At 47.3% G+C, this 20,987-nt stretch overlaps 1 protein-coding gene and 1 long non-coding RNA gene across 5 annotated transcripts in view; one reads left to right on the top strand and one right to left on the bottom strand.

The window, feature by feature from the left end:
• MELTF (melanotransferrin) overlaps positions 1-16,519 on the top strand; it is a 47,125-nt gene extending 30,606 nt beyond the window's left edge. Inside the window, exons 10-16 of one of the 2 annotated variants that reach the window (XM_077347920.1) lie at positions 913-1,009; positions 1,356-1,550; positions 5,082-5,238; positions 8,706-8,773; positions 8,861-9,048; positions 11,631-11,829; positions 14,549-16,519. In XM_077347920.1, coding sequence (XP_077204035.1) covers positions 913-1,009; positions 1,356-1,550; positions 5,082-5,238; positions 8,706-8,773; positions 8,861-9,048; positions 11,631-11,829; positions 14,549-14,619 — 975 coding nt within the window. In that variant the 3' untranslated portion in view covers positions 14,620-16,519. Of the gene's footprint in view, positions 1-912; positions 1,010-1,355; positions 1,551-5,081; positions 5,239-8,705; positions 8,774-8,860; positions 9,049-11,630; positions 13,471-14,548 lie in introns of those variants that run through there. The other variant, XM_077347918.1, reaches the window with a different exon arrangement.
• Positions 11,528-19,104, bottom strand: LOC143842770 (uncharacterized). Of its 3 annotated transcripts, XR_013233351.1 has the most exons (4): positions 18,127-19,104; positions 16,616-16,766; positions 13,797-13,970; positions 11,528-11,885 (listed from the first exon to the last, which is right to left on the bottom strand). It is a non-coding gene; the product is annotated as an uncharacterized LOC143842770 (long non-coding RNA). The 3 variants fall into 3 exon arrangements; XR_013233350.1 differs by lacking the exon at positions 13,797-13,970; XR_013233352.1 differs by lacking the exon at positions 13,797-13,970 and having other exon boundaries at positions 18,533-19,104.
• Between the last annotated feature and the right edge of the window lie 1,883 nt (positions 19,105-20,987).

The following is a 20,987-nucleotide window of genomic DNA, read 5'->3' as shown; positions in this document are numbered from 1 at the left end:
AGGGAAGCAGCCCTGTGGCTGCTGTGCTGTAGAGGCAATTGTGCAAGCAATAGGAAACCATACAAACCTGTTCCTGCATGGAAAACATCTGTCTTAAAATAGGAACCATCCTCCATAAGCCTCTCCTTTTCCCCCACGGCTTCAGAGGTCAAGAAGGCTGACTTTGGTTGACTCTTAGGAGGCCCTTCCTAAGAGTAAGAGCAGCGTGACAATAACGCCAGCGGACGGCAGTCCCAGCCTGGAGGTCTTCAAGCAGATGCTATCCAGCCACCATTCTCTTGGGGCGAGGGGCATGGGCAAGTTCTCAACCCCCCCCCCCCCCGACAACCAAGCTCTTCCGCCAGGCATATGGTTGAAGCCAAGGTGGTTCCCAGTACTGTCAGCTGTGGATCTCTAGCTGAAACCAACTAAGTCCCTTTTATGGGATTTTATTGTACTTGTGAATCTTGTAAACTGCCGTGAGACATTTGAGAGTGGCAGTATATAAATATAAGTGTAAATATATAAATAATCATAGTCATATCACTTCTCAGCACAAAGCAGAAGTGATGTCATTACTTTTTGTCATCGCTCCCCTCCCAAGTGGCTTCCACATTTATCATCTGTGCTTTCCTGGCAAGGAGTGCTTCAGCTCCGGATTCCTTGCAGATAGCAGGGGTCTGGACTAGGCAAGAGATGGAACTCCTTCCTCAGTGGGGGGGAGGGGGGGCTGCTTCCCTTCAGGGCTTGGGCTGGTACTTTACCAACTTGTTGCTGTATTCTACTTCTATGCTCTCTTGGGATAGGGCCACGGTCAGATGAGATGCAAAGCCTGTCACTCTGAGGCAGCCTTCCTCCCATCCTCCTCCCTCCCCTCAGCCCCATCTTCCTGGGCTGTTTTCCAACCACACCCTTGTTGTCCTTTCATTGCAGAAAAGAGACATTGATGCAGTAGCTTTGGCAGGAGAGTATATTTACATGGCTGGGAAGAAATATGGCTTAGTGCCTGCTGCTGGGGAACGCTATGCAGGTGAGGAGGCCAGAGAACACTGGCCAGTGTGTCTAAGCTGTCCTGTCACTGCCTGAGGCAGAGGAACTGGGGAAGCATGGGAGAATTGCCTCCCCCTCCCCAAAAAAAGGACAGCCAGACAGAAAAGACATCAGTCACCTCAGGCTGCCGTTCTGTAGCTCTGCTCAAGGTGTCCTCTCGTCAGACTCCTGTGGGTGCCTCTTGATGTCCCTGGTGCTCCCTAACCTACGGAGCAAGCAGGAGCAGAAGGCAGAACTGCAGAGCCCCAGGGTGTCTGCCCCTCCCAAGAGGACTGTGGGCCAAGGGAGAGGGAAGACATCAGGGCATCTCTCTGTTCCTCTTCCAGATGGGGACACGAATGACACATACTATGCTGTCGCAGTGGTGAGGCGGAACGTTTCCAATGCCTTCACCATCCATGAGCTGGAAGGGAAGAAGTCCTGCCATACTGGCCTCGGGAGGATGGCTGGGTGGAACATACCTGTTGGCATCCTGTTAAGAAGGGGCTTCATTCAGCCTCAGAGCTGCAACATCCTCCAAGGTAAGGGGGGGCAGAAGGCTAGAGGGATTATCATCACCCTCTGGTGGTCCCTGCAGAGCAGTGGGAAAGTGCTGAGGAAGAAGGCAAAGTGTGATTGCACTGGGAGAAGCAAAGGATGACATATAGGGGGGGGGGGAAACACTTGGGACCAAAAGCAGAATTCTGAATATGTCAGATTTTTAAAAATGTATTCCCCATCCTGCCATCCTGGATTGTACTCTTGCTCCAAGGGGCTAAGGGTGGTGTAATTGATGTGTCCTGCTGAATCAGATAATCTAGCATCCACTTTCAAATAGTGGCCAACCAGTTCCGTTGGAGAGCCAAAAAAAGAGGTCATGGAAGCCAAGGCTTCCCCTGATGCTGCTTCCAATCTCTGGCAGTGAGGTGTTTCTTGCTTCTGAACTTGAAGGTTCTCCTTAAGTACCCATGAAACACTTTAGGAACCATTGAGAGGGACCATTTTTCCATTACTTTGTCTAATTCCCTTAAAGCCGTTGTAGTGCAGGAGAACATCACACGTGCAGGCCATAGATTCCTTTATTTATCAGTCTGGACCCTATGAAGGTATGGTTCACTTCGCCCACCTCAGGGTTATGCTGTATTACATAGAAGAAAAGCCACAATGCTGTCACCTGCTTCTCTTGCCAGCCCCCTCCCATTTCCTTTCCTCCCTATATTTAGCTCCAGCTTACACCTGAGCTCCACCCACTTCTCCTTTCCTCCAAACACCTTCCACCCAGGATTGCTCTCTGTCTTGAAGCTGGGCCAGAATGCAAAGGCTCCCCCACTGGTGTTGAGGCTATTGTGATTTTCTTACCTGGGTATGCAAGGAAGGGTCACAAGAGAAAAACACTGACATATCCCTTCCTGCCCAACCACTCTCAATCTGCCTAAATTCATAATTGGTTGCCCCCAAGTTCTGGCCTAGTGAATCAGTGAGGATAAATTCTGTTTAGCTATTTTCTTAATTCTCCATATACAAATTTATAAACCTGTACTGTGTGTGCTCCCTCCCCTTTTCTGTAACTGAAAATACACTTTAGCCTCTCCTCATAGGAAACATACTCTAACCTATTAATAATCTTAGTTGCCTGCTTCTGTCCATGTTTGAGCTCTGCAATGACTTTTTTGAGATGCAGTGACCAGAACTGCACAAACAGCTTTCGAAATGAAGGGGCATTTGTTTTCAATCCCTTTCCTAGCAATCCCCACCACTGACTTTGCCTCTGGGGCCCCTACTACACATAGACTTTACATTTGAATGGATCTATTGTTTTATTTCCATTATTTCCACAATAACCCCACTTCAGAATTCATTAACATACATTTAAAGTTAGCATTTTGTTCCATTTTTTGCTAATCTCATACTTTTTAATTTTTTTCATGCTTCTGCTTGCTTACACAGTTCAGAGAGCTCCTTCTGTAGCTCTTCACAATCTTCCTCGTTGCTCTTCTCTGAACCCTCTAAATTTTGTCCACGTCCTTTTCCAAGTGAGGCCTCCAGAATTTCACCCAGGACTCCAGGTGGGGTCTGACCAATGTGGTATACAGTGAGACTATGACATCTTGTGATCTGGATATGATGCCTCTGTTGATATAGCTCAAGCCTTCTTCTTTTTATCTTTTAGCTGGCCATTGGTGAGGCAGGCTGTTCTTTCTGCCAATACACTGCTGTAGGCGCCACTGGATTTTTTGCCTTGTTTATAATGCATTTGCCTTCCTTACTGCTGCATCACACTGTCTGCTCAGATTTAGCTTATAGTACACAAGTACCTCAAGATCTTATTTGCACATACTGCTACCCAAAAGTGTTATCTGCCATCCAGTATGCATGCGTCTCCATTTTGTAACCCACTCTGCACTTCTCCTTATTGAACTGCATCTTGTTCTCATTTGCCCACTTTTCCAGCATGTTCAAATCTCATTGAACTTTCTTCTGGGTTGTTTGCTTCTCCTCCCAATATGGTGTCTTCTAGGTAACACTGTGTGTGAACAAGACCTTGGGGTACTTGTGGATTGTAAGCTAAACATGAGCAGGCAGTGTGATTCAGCGGTAAAAAAGGCAAATGCCATTTTGGTCTGTATCAACAGGGGCATCACATCAAAACCACAAGATGTCATAGTCCCATTGTATACGGCACTGGTCAGACCACACCTGGAGTACTGAGTGCAGTTCTGGAGGCCTCACTTCAAAGAGGACGCAGATAAAATTTAAAGGGTACAGAGGAGAGCGACGAAGATGATCTGGGGCCAAGGGACCAAGCCCTATGAAGATAGGTTGAGGGACTTGGGAATGTTCAGTCTGGAGAAAAGGAGGTTGAGAGGGGACATGATAGCCCTCATTAACTATTTGAAAGGTTGTCACTTGGAGGAGGGCAGGATGCTGTTTCTGTTGGCTGGAGAGGAAAGGACGCACAGTAATGGGTTTAAACTACAAGTACAACGATATAGGCTAGATATCACGATAAAAATTGTTCACAGTCAGTTTAGCACTCTGGAATAGGCTGCCTAGGGAGGTGGTGAGCTTCCCCTCACTGGCAGTCTTCAAGCAAAGGTTGGATACACACTTTTCTTGGATGCTTTAGGATGCTTTGGGCTGATCCTGCGTTGAGCAGGGAGTTGGACTAGATGGCCTGTATAGCCCCTTCCAACTCTATGATTCTATGATTCTGGTCCTGCAGTCAGCCTGTGAACTCATCAAGTGCACAAGACTGGCATTAGACTTCCTTTAGCACATCACACTACCTGTCCTGTGAGGATAGCAGGAACCCCAGCCAGGCTGACAGCTGGAGAGAAAACCCGAACAGGGATAGTGTAACAACAAACAACAAACAACAAACCTAACCAACCACTACTTAGGACCCGAAAGGTTAGGTGTCCATGAAATATATTCAAACTATATTCACATTTTTGTGCACAATTTATAAAATTAAAAACAGCTTGGTGTAGTGGTTAGGTTAAAGCCAGCTTGGTGTGCTGGTTAGGAGTGTGGACTTCTAATCTGGCGAGCAGGGTTTGATTCTGCACTCCCCTACATGCAACCAGCTGGGTGACCTTGGGCTCAGCACAGCACTGATAAAGCTGTTCTGACCGAGCAGTAATATCAGGGCTCTCTCAGCCTCACCCACCTCACAGGAAGTCTGTTGTGGGGAGAGGAAAGGGAAGGCGACTGGAAGCCGCTTTGAAACTCCTTCAGGTAGAGAAAAGTGGCATTTTACACTTAACCAACTCTTCTTCTTCTTCATAAACAAAGCCCATAGGCTAATCATAGAATTCACAAAATATGCACCATAGAATGCTAGACAGTTTAGTATTGAATGTGCATATTTTGTGAATTGAATGGTTAGCCTATGGGCTTTGTCTACATTTTTAACTTTTTACCTTTCTAAGTTGTGCACAATAAATGTGAATATAATTTGAATATATTTCGTGGACACCAAACCTGATGGCTGGTGAGGCCAGTCCCAGAGTCACAAAGCCTCCCAGCAAGCATCACGGTTGCAATACCAGCAAAGTCTCCTCTTATTCCAGCGGTGAGTGCCTTCTTCTCAGCCAGTTGTGTTCCTGCTGCTGAGAGAGACAATTATCCAGCCAGCCTTTGTGAACTCTGCATTGGTGATAACAATGGGGACAATAAATGCCATGCCAGCAACCAGGAGCGCTATTATGGCTATACTGGAGCCTTCAGGTAAGGGGGAAACACGTGGGGATGCCAAGTACTGGGTTTCTAGAAACCGGAGTACCACACAGTTCCCTGGGATTGGCTAATGAGCTTTTTCCTACTTTGCAGTGTGCTTTTTGAGATACGGTGACCAGACCTGTGCCCAGGATCCCAAATGAGGTTGCACAATAGATCTAAACAGCTTTCTTATTGTCAGTCCCATCCCCAACAATCCCCAACACAGAGTTTGCCATTTTCACTGCTGCAGCACACTGAGTGGACAGTTTCATTGAGCTGTCCACTATGACCCCAAGTTCCTTTCCCCTTTTAGCCTCAACCAGCTCAGATCGCATTAATCAGCATGGGATTTGTTGTCCCAAATGTACATCACCTCACATTTACCAGCATTGAATTTCATCGATGGACCCACAGGATCCTGACAGCTGCCACCAAGTCTCACATTTAATGTTTCTGGGCAAGATAGTTGAGTGGGCCACCATGGACCAGCTCCTGGCATTCTTGGAGGAAGCTTTGGTCCTTGACCCATATCAGTCGGGCTTTGTACTCCCATGTGGGGTGCCATGGGGGGGTGATACTCCCCCATATACTCTTTAACATCTATATATGCCTTCTAGCCCAGTTGGTCCAGAGTTATGGGCTGGGTTGTCACCAGTATGTGGATGACACCCAGCTCTATTTCCTGATGGACAGCCAGCCGGACTCCCCCCTAGAAACATTGCCAGATCTTTGGAAGCCGTGGCTGGATGGCTCAGGCAGAATCGCCTGAAACTCAATTCCTCCAAGATGGAGTTCCTATGGCTTGGTAGATCGGGACACGATCAGGAAGCTTGCTTACTCTCACTGGACAGGGTACACCTTACAGCTGTTCTTTCTGCCAGGAATTTGGGGGTGATATCTGATGTCTCTTTATCTATGGAGGCACAGGTGATGAAGGTGGCCAAAGTGGTGTTTTGCTGTCTTCGCCAAGTGAGGCTATTAATGCCCTCCTGTCCCCAGAACACCTGGGCACAGTGATCTATGCAATGGTCACTTCCAGACTAGACTTCTGTAACTTGCTATACCCTGCTCATCCCTCATCTCTGATGCCTGCCACAGAGCCCCCCACGCTGCGGGTTTGAATCTGTTGGCTGTCCCCTGGCCTCCACCAGGGCCTGGGCCTTTTCAGTTCCCTCAAGAGCTGAGGGCCCAGATGGAGCTGTCAGCATTCTGCTGGTCCAGGTAGATTGGGTCCCTTCCCTGTTTAGGCCCTATATGTTGGTTATCTAGGAAGAAGTTACTCCCCCCCCACGATGGTGGTGTGGGTCTGTATGTGCTGTGTGGGTTGAATGGAGGGGGTGGTTTAGATTGGGTTTTGCTGCCGATCTAGGATTGCGTTTTTGTAATTGTATTTTATATCATTTTAAATTCTTGTAAACTGTCACAAGCCGGCAGGATACGGGAATGGCAGTCAATAAATGTAACTATAAATAAATATAAATAAATGTGCCATATTGTCACCCACTCACACAGATTTGGAGGTTCTCCTGGAGCTCTTCACAGTCAGCCTTGTGTGTGTAATGCAACACCTTCTCCAACTCATCCCTCCCTACTGAACATACTCAGGGATGACTGGAGGGTGGAGGAGGTGCACTGTCCAATCATGAGGGCCCAGCACCCTGCGCCTTTTTTGCACCGCATTCCCTTCCAGCAGCTGAGAGTACCACGACAGGCCAACAATATCAGGCCAATGTTGCATTGCACCCTAGTGCACGGGGATATTTGTGGCTGAGATCCGTGCAGGCCCCCATCTTAATTATGCCTCCCTGGAGGAAGACGAGAGCTCGATTCCTTTATGTGGGATCTGAGCCATTCACAGAATCACAGAATCATAGAGTTGGAAGGGGCCATACAGGCCATCTAGTCCAACCCCCTGTTCAACGCAGGATCAGCCCAAAGCATCCTAAAGCATCCAAGAAAAGTGTGTATCCAACCTTTGCTTGAAGACTGCCAGTGAGGGGGAGCTCACCACCTCCTTAGGCAGCCTATTCCACTGCTGAACTACTCTGACTGTGAAAAAATTTTTTCCTGATATCTAGCCTATATCGTTGTACTTGTAGTTTAAACCCATTACTGCGTGTCCTTTCCTCTGCAGCCAATGGGAACAGCATCCTGCTCTCCTCCAAATGACAACCTTTCAAATACTTAATGAGGGCTATTATGTCCCCTCTAAACCTCCTTTTCTCCAGGCTGAACATTTCCAAGTCCCTCAACCTATCTTCATAGGGCTTGGTCCCTTGGCCCCAGATCATCCTCGTCGCTCTCTTCTGTACCCTTTCAATTTTATCTATGTCCTTCTTGAAGTGAGACCTCCAGAACTGCACACAGGTTTAAACTACAAGTACAATGATATACGCTAGATATCAGCAAAAAAAAATTCACAGTCAGAGTAGTTCAGCAGTGGAATAGGCTGCCTAAGGAGGTGGTGAGCTCCCCCTCACTGGCAGTCTTCAAGCAAAGGTTGGATACACACTTTTCTTGGATTCTTTAGGATGCTTTGGGCCGTTCCTGCGTTGAGCAGGGGGTTGAACTAGATGGCCTGTATGGCCCTTTCCAACTCTATGATTCTATGATTCTATTCCATGAAAAACAAAACAGAGATTTTTACCAAGTATGTCTGGCCAGCCAGCTGGTTAGCCAAGATAAATCAAGTCCTCTGGACATCCTAGATGAATACCATCTAGGTTGAAACAACATACCTTCGAAGGAAGAACATGTTACTCTTGCATTTGATGAGTAAGATGTTGGCCTTTGATGAATGTTTGATTAGTTGCCATTCATGCCTTAATCATGGTATTGGTTTCTAGTGACTTATTTTATGTTATATTGCTATAATGCACAACGAGAAATACCTAAAATAAAGTACAAAGTTCCTGGTTTCAATAATGGGAGGAGACGCCTTCTCAACCAACCAATGTGATTTTTGCCCCATCTGGCTCTGGAGTGCAGGCTGATCCCTCTTCTTCATTGCTTCATCTCTCTCTGCTGGCTGTTCATCAGGTTATTTCAGCCCTTTCTCTTGGGTACTCACCAGCATGTTAAGTACTGATACCTGAACATACAGCAATTATGTTCAATTCTGGTCTACATCTCTTTGTGCCAGGTTGAGATACCTTATGGATATTACCTAGAGTAATCAAAACGTGGTTCCACAGCCTAGGAGGAGGAGTGTTCCATTGCCCTCCCCCTTCCCCCTGCTGAGGACAAATGCTGTATGCACAAAGGGATATTTCCCCTCCATATCCCCGGAAGAGTACAGAGAAGGCCTTGAAATACAGAGCTCACATCTGGTAAAGCTGTCCAGTCAAGCAGATTCAAGAGAGTTTCTTGCAGGGACTGGGGGGGGGGGTGTGTGCTGCTGCAGCAGCAAATGTTGAATTCATCTGCATTTGTAATGAAACTGCATGAAACAATCCATGGCTGTCTCATTTTTGCAGGTGTTTAGCTGAGCATCGTGGTGATGTAGCCTTTGTCAAGCACTCTTCAGTCTTTGAGAACACAGATGGTATGATGCTGTTTTGGACTGCTGCAGCCCCACCCACCCTTCTTTCCCTTTTCTAAACACCTCATGGAGCCAGTTTCTCCCTTCCAGGTAACAACTCAGACTCTTGGGCCTCCCAGCTGCGGTCTATGGATTTCCAGCTGTTGTGTCCCAATGGAGCCCGTGCTGAAGTCAGACAGTTTTCAGAGTGTCACTGGGGCCAGGTGCCTGCTCGTGCTGTTATGGTCCACCCAGACACCAATGCTGTGGCTGTGTATGGACTTCTCAGAAAGGCTCAGGTACCTGTCTGGATGCTTCGATATGAGCTTACCAAAGGCTTTATTTGAAACAGGCACTGGATAAGATCCGGAGCTTCAGTTATCGCCTCTTATTTGCTAGGTTGTGAAATGCCTGGAGACTTGGGGGTGGATCCTGGGAAGGGCAGGATTAGAGGCTGGGCTTGAGGCCACAGAGAAGAAGCCACAGCCCCCATCATTTCCAGGAAGATACTACGTCTTTGTATCAGAATAGTATTCAGACCAACCTACCAAGCAAAAACACTAAGATCCCAATTTTAAATACTAAAAAAGCAGCAGTAATGAAAACAGCATAATAAACTGTATGAACCTTGACCATGATCTAGGGGTCCCCTAAGTCCCTCAACCTATCTTCATAGGGCTTGGTCCCTTGGCCCCAAATCATCCTCGTCGCTCTCCTCTGTACCCTTTCAATTTTATCTACGTCCTTCTTGAAGTGAGGCCTCCAGAACTGCACACAGTACTCCAGGTGTGGTCTGACCAGTGCCGTATACAATGGGACTATGACATCTTGTGAGTTTGATGTGATGCCTCTGTTGATACAGCCCAAAATGGCATTTGCCTTTTTTACCGCTGCATCACACTGCCTGCTCATGTTTAGTTTACAATCCACAAGTACCCCAAGGTCTCGTTCACACACAGTGTTACCTAGAAGCGTATCCCCCATCCAGTAGGTATGCTTTTCATTTTTCTGACCCAGATGCAGAACTTTACATTTATCTTTATTAAATTGCATCTCATTTTCCCATTTTTCCATTTTATATAGATCTTGAACTTTGTCTCTATCTTCTGGAGTATTTGCCAGTCCTCCCAATTTGGTGTCATCTGCAAACATGATGAGTAGTCCCTCAACTCCCTCATCTAGATCATTAATAAATATGTTAAAAAGTACCGGACTGAGGACTTTTTTGAAGATCAGAATAACGTTTGCTCTCTTCCAGTCCTCCGGGACATCTCCAGTCCTTAAAGAGGTCCCGAAGATGATGGACAAGGGTTCTGCAAGTTCTCCAGAAAGTTCTTTGAGCACTCTCGGGTGCATTTCATCTGGCCCATGGGATTTGAACTCATCCAGTGCAGCTAAATGCCTCTCGACAACCTCTCTGTCTATGCCAACCTGCCACCCAGACACTATCCCTTGGCTACTGCCATCTCTAGATGTGTCTAAACCCTTTGACCTGTGGGACAAAACAGATGTAAAATAGGCGCTGAGCCTTTCTGCTTTCTCTGCATCCTCCGTTAGATTTTGTCCATCTGCACCCAACAGTGGGCCTATTGCCTCCTTTACTTTACGTTTGCTCCTCACATAACTGAAAAATATTTTCTTGTTACAATGGGCTTCTGGGGCCAATCTTAGCTCACTCTCAGCTTTGGCCTTTCTTATGATTGATCTACAGTGCCTAGTAACCTGTAGGTACTCTTCTTTAGAGCTCTGTCCTTCCCTCCATTTCCTGAACATTTCCCTTTTCTTTCTTGAAGTTCTCTGTTCATCCAAATAGGCTTCTTAGAGCTCCTGCAGTGTTTTCGTCTTTCTGGGATAGTCATTGATTGAGCATGCAATAGCTCTTGTTTGAGTAGCGCCCACCCTTCACATGCTCCCTTCCCTTCCAGCTATGGTATGACACTCATCATGTCTCTGAGTTTATTAAAGTTTGCCCTACGAAAATCCAACATCCGCATCTGGCTACAAGCTTCCTTGGCTCCCCATCTCAAAAGGAATTCTATGAGGACATGGTCACTTCCCCCTAGGGTCCCCACCTCCTTCACCTCATCCACCAACTCTTGTCTGTTGGTCAGTATTAAGTTGGTGTGACTCGGTGGCTAAAAAGGCAAATGGGATTTGGGGCTATATGAAAAGGAGTATAGTGCCCAGTGTACGTGAGGTGATGGTACCACTCTCCTCTCCTCTGGTTAGATCTCACTTAGAAGAAGGATGTAGACAAACTGGAGTGCAACAAAACTGGTGAGGGGTTTGGAGACCAAGAAGTATCAGAAAAGGTTGAGAGAGCTTGGTCTGTTTAGCCTGGAGAGAAAACAACGAAGAGGTGATATGATAGCCATCTTCAAGTACTTGAAGGGCTGTCGCATAGAGGATGGAGCAGAGTTATTTCTGTTGCCCCAGAGAGTTGAACCAGAACCAATGGGATGAAAATAATAATTCAAAAGAAATTCCATCTAAACACCTGGAAGAGCGATTCCTCAGTGGAACAGGCTTCATCGGGAGGTGGGAGGTTCTTCTTCTTTGGAAGTTTTAAAGCAGAGGCTAAATAGCCATTTGACAAAAATACTATGTGAATATAGGCAGTTTGTAAGTGTGTAGGCAGAATGCATTGTGTAGGTGCTTGGCTTTTGTGGCCATCACTTGAATTCTGCAGGGGGGTGGTCTAGAATCTAGATGACCCTGGACATACCTTCCAACTCTATGATTCTATGAACAGTCACAAAATAGCAGACACATTATAAGTTGTATCAGAAGCCCATGCTAATGGAAATATAACAACAACAGACTAGTGTGTTAACTTTGAGCAGTTTCTAGGTATAACGAGAAATCTCTTTTTGGATTTTAGGATTTCTTTGGGGATGACAACAATGGACATGGGTTTAAAATGTTCAGTTCCACTGATTTCCAAGGACAGGATTTAATTTTCAGGGATTCCACAATTGAAATTGTGCCTGTTGGGGAGAAAATAACATACATGTCATGGTTGGAGCAGCAGTTCTTGGAGTCTCTCGAAGGCTTGGAGTCTCTCCAGTGTTCTGCAGCAGGTGGGTGTGACTCAAGACTTTTATCTTCTCCCTGTTCTAACAGCAAGGTTGGCCTCCTGGTAGGAATCAGAAGAAGTGGAGCTTCAGAGTTGGATTGTTAAACCTCACAACCCCTCCCCTACTTATTGCAAGCTGCCACTGTGCTTAGTTTCAACCTTACATACAGTGTGGTCCCCCCCTCTATGGACAGCTGTTGGGGGCAGAAGTGTATGTGTCTATGATAGGCTTTAAAAATATTTGTCTATGTTGCTTGCTGCTGTTATGTGACAAGAATCTCGTTTGTGAACCTCATTTTCAAATATAGGAAGCCATTTTCTGCCTCACATTGTGCATGACAGTGCAGAGAGACAGACAAAAAGAGACATTTGGACTGTGCTTTTAATTAAGACATGAAATACTAGTTAGAGGTGTGACACAGTTCTTCCTGAAAAGGGATAAGTGTTTCTGCCCTTGATGTATTTTGGCATGGGTGCATGTGTGCACTGGGGCTACTGACCCTCAGAACAATGAACCTGGAATAGAAGCCTGGAATAAGAGCAACAGGTTCACCCGTGGCGGGAGGGTTCATCACCACACATAGAATTATAGAATTGAAAGAGGCCATACAGGTGATCCAGTCCCCTGCTCAGTTCAGAATAAGCCTAAGGCATCCATGAAAAGTATCTGTCCAGCCACTGCTTAAAAGCTGCCATTGAGGGGAAGCTCACCACCTCGGTTGCTAGAGCCGTTTCCACTGCTCAACTACTCTGAATTTTTTTTCCTGTTATCTAGGTGGTACCATACTAATGTAATTTAAATCCATTACTGTAGGTCCTATCCTCTGCTGCCAATAGGAACTGTTCCCTGCCCTCCTCTAAGTAACAGCATTTCTACTACGCGGGCCTTCCCTTGTCTTTGACTTGGAAGTTACAGCTGGTCCAGAATGCAGCTGCCAGGGTCCTCACTAGAACACCTTTGAGGGCCCACATTCAGCTGGTGCTTTGTCATCTGCACTGGTTACCAGTCTGTTTCCGAATCAGATTCAAGGTATTGGTATTGACCTTTAAGGCTATACGCGGCCTGGGTCCCATCTACCTGCGGGACCACTTGGGTGCTTATGCCCCCCGCAGAGCACTCCGCTCTGCGGGTATGAATTTACTGGTTGTCCCGGGCCCACGGGATGTTTGCCTGGCCTCGACCCGGGCCAGGGCCTTTTCAGTCCTGGCCCCAACCTGGTGGAATGAACTCCCAGAAGAGTTAAGGGCCCTGCGGGATCTACCAGCTTTCCGCAGGGCCTGCAAGACGGAGCTCTTCCGCCAGGCATATGGTTGAAGGCAGGGCAGCTCTTCCACTAATCCATTGGAGGATCCCCTCCAATATTGAGATCTCTAATATTGATATCATTGTTAGATCTATTGCATTTGCGCCACCCTTTTCCTGAATATTATTCTCCCCACCAGGCTGAATTTGGGGGAAGTTGGGTAAATATGATTAGAATTGTGACCACCGCCGCTTATATGGTACATGTGACATGTTGTTTGACGTAAATTGGGGTTTTTATGGGGATTTTATTGTGTTTTAACTGTTTATGTTAAACCATCCTGAGCCCTATTTGGAGAAGGGCTGTCTAAAAATTAAATAAATAAATAAATAAATAAATAATAATAATAATTTCAGATACTAACAGCAATCATGCCCCCCTATCAGCTTCTTCTTCTTCAGGATACACATACCCAAATCCCTCAACCTTGCCTCATAGGGCTTAGTCCCTAGGCCCTGGATTATCCTCCTTGCTCTCCTCTGCACCCTCTCTATTTTGTCCACATCTTTATTAAATTGCATCTTGTTCTAGGGAAATATAATCTACTGATGATTCTAATTGCTAGGCCAAGAACCCCAGGCTAAGAGCCTCTGGCGAGGAGCAGCCCTTTTTAATCCTCCCAGCAATCACCCAGCAATTACCTCACTCAGCACCACAACAGCCTCACCTGGTCAGCAGCAGCAGCAGCAGCAGCAGCAGCAGCCCTCCCCAGCAGCTTTCTCCACGTGCTCTCAGTTGTCTGAGCTCAACTGATAGACAAACACTCTTCCCCCTCCGCCAAGCTGCTTGCCTGCTGCAACCCCTGTGCAAGGGTTGTTAAGACTCCCAAAGGGGTCCTGATCTGCAGGTTGAGAACCATTGATTTAGATTCTAGAAGTACCCCAAAATCACATTCACACATACTGCTCCCCAGATGTGTATCTCCCATCTAGTATGTATGTTTCTCAGTTTTGTGACCCAGATGTCACTGGTGAAATGGAGAGCAGACCTGCCCAGAAAAAGTTTTAACCCCCCTGTTGAAATTACTTGCGGGTTACTGTAAATTACAAATACGCTTTAGTGATTATATGATTGTGAGTGTTTTAAACTACGTTGTCACCCATCCTTAGCTACTGAGGAAGGGTGGGCTACAGAAATAAAGTTTATTAATGGCTTTAAAGTACTTGTAGAACGGTACCAGCTAGATATCAGGAAGAAAATTTTCAGTCAGAGTAGTTCAGCAGTGGAATGGACTTCCCAGAGATGGCCAGCTCCCCCTCATTGGCCGTATTAAAGCAACAGCTGGACAGATACTTATCCTGGATGTTTTAGGCCAATCCTGCATTGAGCAGTGGTTTGGACTAGATGACTCCTTCCAACTCTATGATTCTATTATTATTCTTGTTATTATCTGTTCTTATGGTCTATATCTAATTGCAGGCATGGAATCCATGAACATCTTTCTTCTGCTGATGGCAGGTTTTACTCTCATAAGACTCTGTTCTTTGTGATCAGTACTTCAACATGCAACAAAAGAGAATGCAACTGGGGGAACCTAACAAATTCTTCTACAGCGATGAAATCAGCAAATCCAGTAGGGTCTTTGTTTGGCCTGGGTAAACATTTGATTTCCTCCAGCTCCTATCAGACACAATGCATGTCTCTAGTACACAGGAGGGCTTTCTGAGAGTGTGTTAATGTTAAGATTGTGCACAGTGCGGTAAGCATGAAGCTTAGTATGTATGACAGGGACCATGAAGCTCCAATTAAGATAGGAAAGCATTCCTAATTCATAAACATTAAAATGTTTGCCATTTATTTAACTATTTGGGGAGAGTAGTTATAAGTAGCATATCCCAGGCTTGTAGGGTCTATTTTCCACTGTTTTGCCTCAAGGGCATCCATTTCTCTATGACTGAGTCACGTTTGAAGTTTGCTGCCTTCCAGAAGTAACTCAGTGGGTCAACAAACGAACTGATGCAGAATGTGGAAGCCTCAGTTTGCCCACTACATGTCTTTCTCTCCAAAATTCTTCTAAGTCCATATCCATTAGATGTTCAGACCCTTATGTGTGTTCAGGTGGATGTTTTGGTAACACTAGTTGGGTGCCCAAAAGTTGGGTAAAATAAAATTTATTTATGAGAAATAAATTAAACAAAATAAATATATTTATTCCAAAGTGTGCTAAAACTATACTTTAAAAACACAGGCACATTCCACTCATGAAGTAGCGAGTCCAAAGTAGCGAGTCCTAAGGATTCCAAAAATTATAGAACATGATGCAATTCAATATCTCTAGGCCTCAAACTACATTAAGACAGGAGCAAAAACATTTTGGGGCCTTCCTCAGTGGTCAAACGATTGTATACATACACACAATCATATATAAATATGTTAGTGCCAAGTCAGGTTGATTATATGGCCTGAAAACGAATATAAAGAATATAATTCTTCAATAATTTCTATGTGAGAATCCTTACCATAAGTTCCAATATATATTTTTGAAAAGGCCAGCTGGGTGGGTCTGTCCGGGTGGTGTCCGTGCTCTGACCCGGACACTGGAACACCCAGTCCGTCCAGCTCTTCCGCACTGGCAGGCCGCTTGCCCACTCTCCCAGCCTGAAGGTTCCTGGCCGCTGAGTAGGGCACTTTGCTCACTCGCCCCGTTCCCTGACGCTTCAACAGGCTGCCGCCTCCGCAGGTCAGTGCCCGCCAGCAGCGGCCTTCCCGGGGTTGCTTGCCCTGCTACGGGCTCTCGCCGCATGGGAGATCATAGAATCATAGAATCGTAGAGTTGGAAGGGGCCATACAGGCCATCTAGTCCAACCTCCTGCTCGACGCAGGATCAGCCCTAAGCATCCTAAAGCATCCAAGAAAAGTGTGTATCCAACCTTTGCTTGAAGACTGCCAGAGATACGCCAACAGCCCTTCCCGTCCCAATCTGCCACGCCCGAGGAGCACGGCTGGTGACAGTAGCAAAGCCATAAACCAAACCACCTATCTTTTGAACTTCCCATTGTAAGGGAACATTTCTGGAGCTTTTTTTAGACATAGCCTATTTCTGCAGTAATCTCTCAGTGCCCCAGTGTCTATTCTCATTTTTCTTGTTAGATCATCTGAAACTATCCCACAGATTTCTTCTTTCCCCCAAAGGCAAACTGGAGGCAAAGAAATTTGGCTGATCCAGTGAAGAGGCTATATGATCCTTAGAATAGCTATATTAAAACTTTTGTGCCATACAGAACTTAGAAGCAAAGTTCACCTAGAAAAATAACATATTTTATTCCTTGTAATTTTCTTTCATCCAGACATTGGGTAACCAATTTTATTGTTTCTTTTGTTTGGGTTTCCCCAGTTTGTTTGGGTTTGCCAAACAGCACTGTACCTTTTCCAGTAAAACCTTGAGACCCTTTTGTGTGTGTTCATTAAACATCTTACTACAGTTGAGTCTAGGTGTTACATGCAATTTTGCTTTATATAGAACAAATATAAGTTCATGTTCCTTACCTTCATCAAGCCATTCCAGTTGTTCTTGTGACAAAGTGACTGTGGTATACTGGCGCTAGAGTCCTGGAGAGTCTGGGAGGTATCAGTTGGCTCTCTCACATACCCTGGAACCTCATGGGCTGCCTTTGGATCTGTCCCTCTCTGACCTGGGCTAAAAAGAGGGGGGGTTATTGTGTGTGAATAGGTGGCAGCTGCTTGGAGGAGCCAATGGTCCAACTGATGACTCAGCTGCTGAGTAGGCTTTTGCATATTAGTCCTAGACCTACTCTTCTGCAACATTTCTCATCCTTCTCAGATAAACTACTTAACCCCATCTTGCCCCCTGCAAGGCAATATTTGCATGGTCCTTTGCCTACCTATACCATCCTAACTGAAGCCTTGGGCACCGTCTCCTCCAGTACCCTGGTTGGCAAAGAGTAACTCCTTCACCATCTGACCATGGCCAAGTCCTTCTGCCTCATCCTTTTGTATCTTTAGATGTAGCCCTATTGAAAACTTCTGGAGTAAGAAATCTAGATTGCCTTAAAGGTACCAAGTGATTTTTGTTTGAGGCATTCAATACTGGTAAGCTGACATTAAAGGTGCTTCAGTGTAAACCACTCATAGTAGGTCAGTTTGGCTAAGATACCAGTTTGACTATCAAAGCTGTGTTCATCCAGAGTCAAACTCTAGTTGTCTCAGTAAAAGAATAATGCAGAAGTAGAATGCTGCAGTTTATCTCAATGCAACCTGTTTTCTGGCTATGATAAAAGGATAAAAATCACATGAATCAGCTGTCACTCCTGAAGTCTGATACTCCCAAACAAATTAGTACAATGAGATTGCTTTGTAGTCAGAAGTGCTGAGCCAACTACATGATGACTGATGACTTTAGGATGCTTAGGGCTGATCCTGCATTGAGCAGGGGGTTGGACTAGATGGTCTGTATGGCCCCTTCCAACTCTATGATTCTATGACATTGGCATTTTCAACAAGTGGCTGGACATGGATGCTGTAGGCCAGTGATTCTCAACCTTCCTAATGCAATGACCATTTGATACAGTTCATGTTGTGGTGACCCCCAATCTTAAAATTATGCAAGTGTTCTTCCACAGAAATTAAACCAAAACTGACCAATGGTGTGGAGATCTATTGTTCATGATTGTATATAGGTCTCCCCGCCCCCCCAGGGTTTCCCAGTTCAGCTCTGTCTCTTGTCCCACCATGATGATCTAGCTCTTTTCCGGTGCTCCAGACAGACAAATGCTCTATCTCGATCTACCCCCCAAGGCTGTTGCGGGGATGGCGCCCCCCCCAAAAAAAGCTGTTTGCCCTGTCCCGACCCCCAGGTTGAGAACCACTGCTGTAGGTTGATCCTGTGCTGCGATGAGTGGGTGGGCAGGATGGGATGTGCCAGTATTTGTCTCTTGTTGCCTTTCCTTGTATACCCAGGGAATTGTTGATCACCACTGTGGGACAGTAGCTGAATTCCCTCCAGGCTCGATTCTGGAGAATTTTTGGGGGGTACTCACTTGGGCAGGAAATTGGTGTCACTGTGGGAGGCAGGTAGTTGTGAGTTCCTGCATTGTGCAACGGGTTGGACTAGATGACCCTGGAGGAGCTACCAACTCTATGTTTCTGTGATCCACTAGACAGAGCACCCAGAAGACCCCCCCCCCTTGCTGCCTGCCACCAAAGTGCACTCAATGAGAAAACAGCACAGGGCAACTCCTGACCCGGCAGCACTCTCTCAGAAAAATTAATCCACAGTTGTGCAGTGAACGGTTGCACAGTTAAAGCATAAGCTTGGATTGTTAACAGTTTAATAATTATAAAGCACTCTGTATTGTTATAAGAATTTGACTGGAAACCGCCCTGAACCGGAAACGAGGGGAGTACAATCTCCTCTTATTTCCACGCATGTAGGCAGCGGTTTACCTTCCCTTTCTAAGCGTTTAAAAATGCAATAGTCTGACACGGTTTCCCTCCAGCTAGCATTGTATGACTTTAATTGCTTTTGTTCGCATGCGAGAGAACTTCACAGGGCTCGCTGTTGATCCGAGGGAGGCGGGAACCCCCCGCGGGGCACTGCAGGGTCTCCCTCCGTCCAGCGGAGAAGTCTCGCGCAGCACATGAGGGAGGGAGGCGCCCCGCAGTCCCCTCCCTCGGCCTGCCGCTGGGCTGCCTCTCTCCTCTTCAGGGGGCGGCGGCGGCGGCGGCGGCGGCGGCGGCGGCGGCGGCGGGGGGGGGGGGCGCCAGTCCTGGGTTCGAGTCTCCCCCGCCCCCCGCAGAAGAAGGGAGCGCGGCCGTCGGCTGCCAGAGGGTCACGACGATTCCGTTGGGCTGCGAAGCGTCCTCGCCACCTGGCCTACCTCGCCGGCGTGTTGTGGCTCTCCGGGGGAAGGAGAGGAAGACGGCCGGGAGCAGCGGGCAGGATCCCTCGCAGTCGTCCTTGGCCACGCCCCCTTGTGGCCCGTGGCTGCGGCCGGCGCTCTCGAGAGGCGAGTCACGGGCCCCGCCCCTTCTCCTTCCCGCGCCGCTGGTTGGGCCAGGCGTCCTTGGCGCTCGCCGCCTCCTCCTTGAGCGCGCGGAGGAAGGAGTCGCGCAGGCGCAGTCCGCGTGTCAGGGCCGAGGCGGTAAGCCGCGCGGCCATCCGGATAGGGCGTGCTTCCGCGAGCCGGTCCAGCAGACGGTGGTCATTGAGCAGGGCGAGCAGCAGCCGGCGCAGGACCATCCTCCCCCGAACTAGGCAGGCAGCGGCGAGGCCCTCGCGGGGAGGCGGAGGCCCGGTGACCCAGTGCTCGCGCAGTGATTGGGTCTGAGGGCCGGTCACGCGCTACGGGCGCCCGGAGGAGGCGGTGCGCGCCTTTGTCGAGAGGGCGGAGTCATCGGGAAGGCCCCTCCCCCCGGGCGTCTCGTACGCGTCGTCGTGCTCCCGCGGGGGTGCGAGGGGGAGGCCGCCGAGAGACTCCCTGCCAGCCAGCCGGCCAGGAGCCCCGTCCGAGGGAAAAGCGTCTGTTTGGCGGGCTGCAGGGCCGCTGCCCTGGGAATTCCGCCCCATTGAAGCCACAGGTCTGCGTCCCGGCCTGAGCCTGCTCGCCTCGCCCGTCCCCCGAATGCGGGGCCCCTGCAGCGTCTAGCTCCAGACGGCCTTTTCCTCAGCGGGCCCGAGGCCAGACAGCCAGCCAGCTTTCCGTCCGAAAAAGGGAAGAACGTGGCAGAGTTGTCCTACAAATCCAGTATTAGCATCTCGTTTGAAAGCCAGGACTGGGCTATTAAGAACATGGATCAAGAGCAGCAACAGAAAAACGGGTATGCGAGGCAGGATCCTCATGAAATCATACGAGGTTTACACTGAAACAAAATAGACCACCATGTTATGCTGTAGGCAGCACCACAAATATTGTGCTATGTTGTGGGGCCACAAGGGTGTAAAAACAGTTGAAATACAAAGATCCTCATGTGTTTTTTTGGTCTAGATCAGGCTTTTTATGTGTTTGGATTTTTATACCACCCTTCCACACTGCTCTGTGGTTTACATACAACACTGTAAAAATAGTTGCATAGAACATTATAACAATCTGTCAGATAATCATAACATAGCATGCCAACCTGAACAGTATTTCAACAATAAAACAAAATCAGAGTCCAGTGGCACTTTAAGACCAACAAAGATTTATTCAAGGTCTGAGCTTTCGAGTGCATGTACTCTTCCTCAGACTATGCTGACCATAGTTTGAGGAAGAGTGCTTGCACTCGAAAGCTCACACTTTGAATAAATCTTTGTTGGTCTTAAAGGTGCCACTGGACTCTGATTTTGTTTTATTGTGCTGCTTCAGACCAACATGGCTACCCACTTGAATCAGTATTTCAGCAGAACAACAACACTGATCTATCCCTGGGGAGGTCAAATTGTTTAGTAGGGGTGTCTGAGGGGGGAGAATGTTTTGAGTCGGTCGGCCTCAAGCAAAATAAGATAATTTTGGGATAATGTACATTTTGACCATGGAGTTTCTTTAAGCTTGTAGAATGTTTCAGGGGTGTCTCGGTGGTTTAAACCAGGGGTAGTCAAACTGCGGCCCTCCAGATGTCCATGGACTACAATTCCCAGGAGCCCCTGCCAGCGAATGCTGGCAGGGGCTCCTGGGAATTGTAGTCCATGGACATCTGGAGGGCCGCAGTTTGACTACCCCTGGTTTAAACGGTTGAGAAGGACTGCTTTAGATCATCCCAAATTTACCCTTCGTTCACCTAAAATGTCAACACACTACAAAAATCACAGATCCACATCTTACTGGTGATACAGAGGAAAAAGCATGACTGCAAAGCACAGAACCTGATGGATCTTCAGAGATTTTGCATTGGATCACCTCAAAACACTATCAAATCACAT

The sequence above is a fragment of the Paroedura picta genome, chromosome 8, assembly GCF_049243985.1.
Source record: "Paroedura picta isolate Pp20150507F chromosome 8, Ppicta_v3.0, whole genome shotgun sequence".
NCBI classification, from domain to species: Eukaryota; Metazoa; Chordata; class Lepidosauria; order Squamata; family Gekkonidae; genus Paroedura; species Paroedura picta.
Note: the sequence above shows the minus strand (reverse complement) of the source record. Positions and strands in the feature narration are given on the sequence as shown.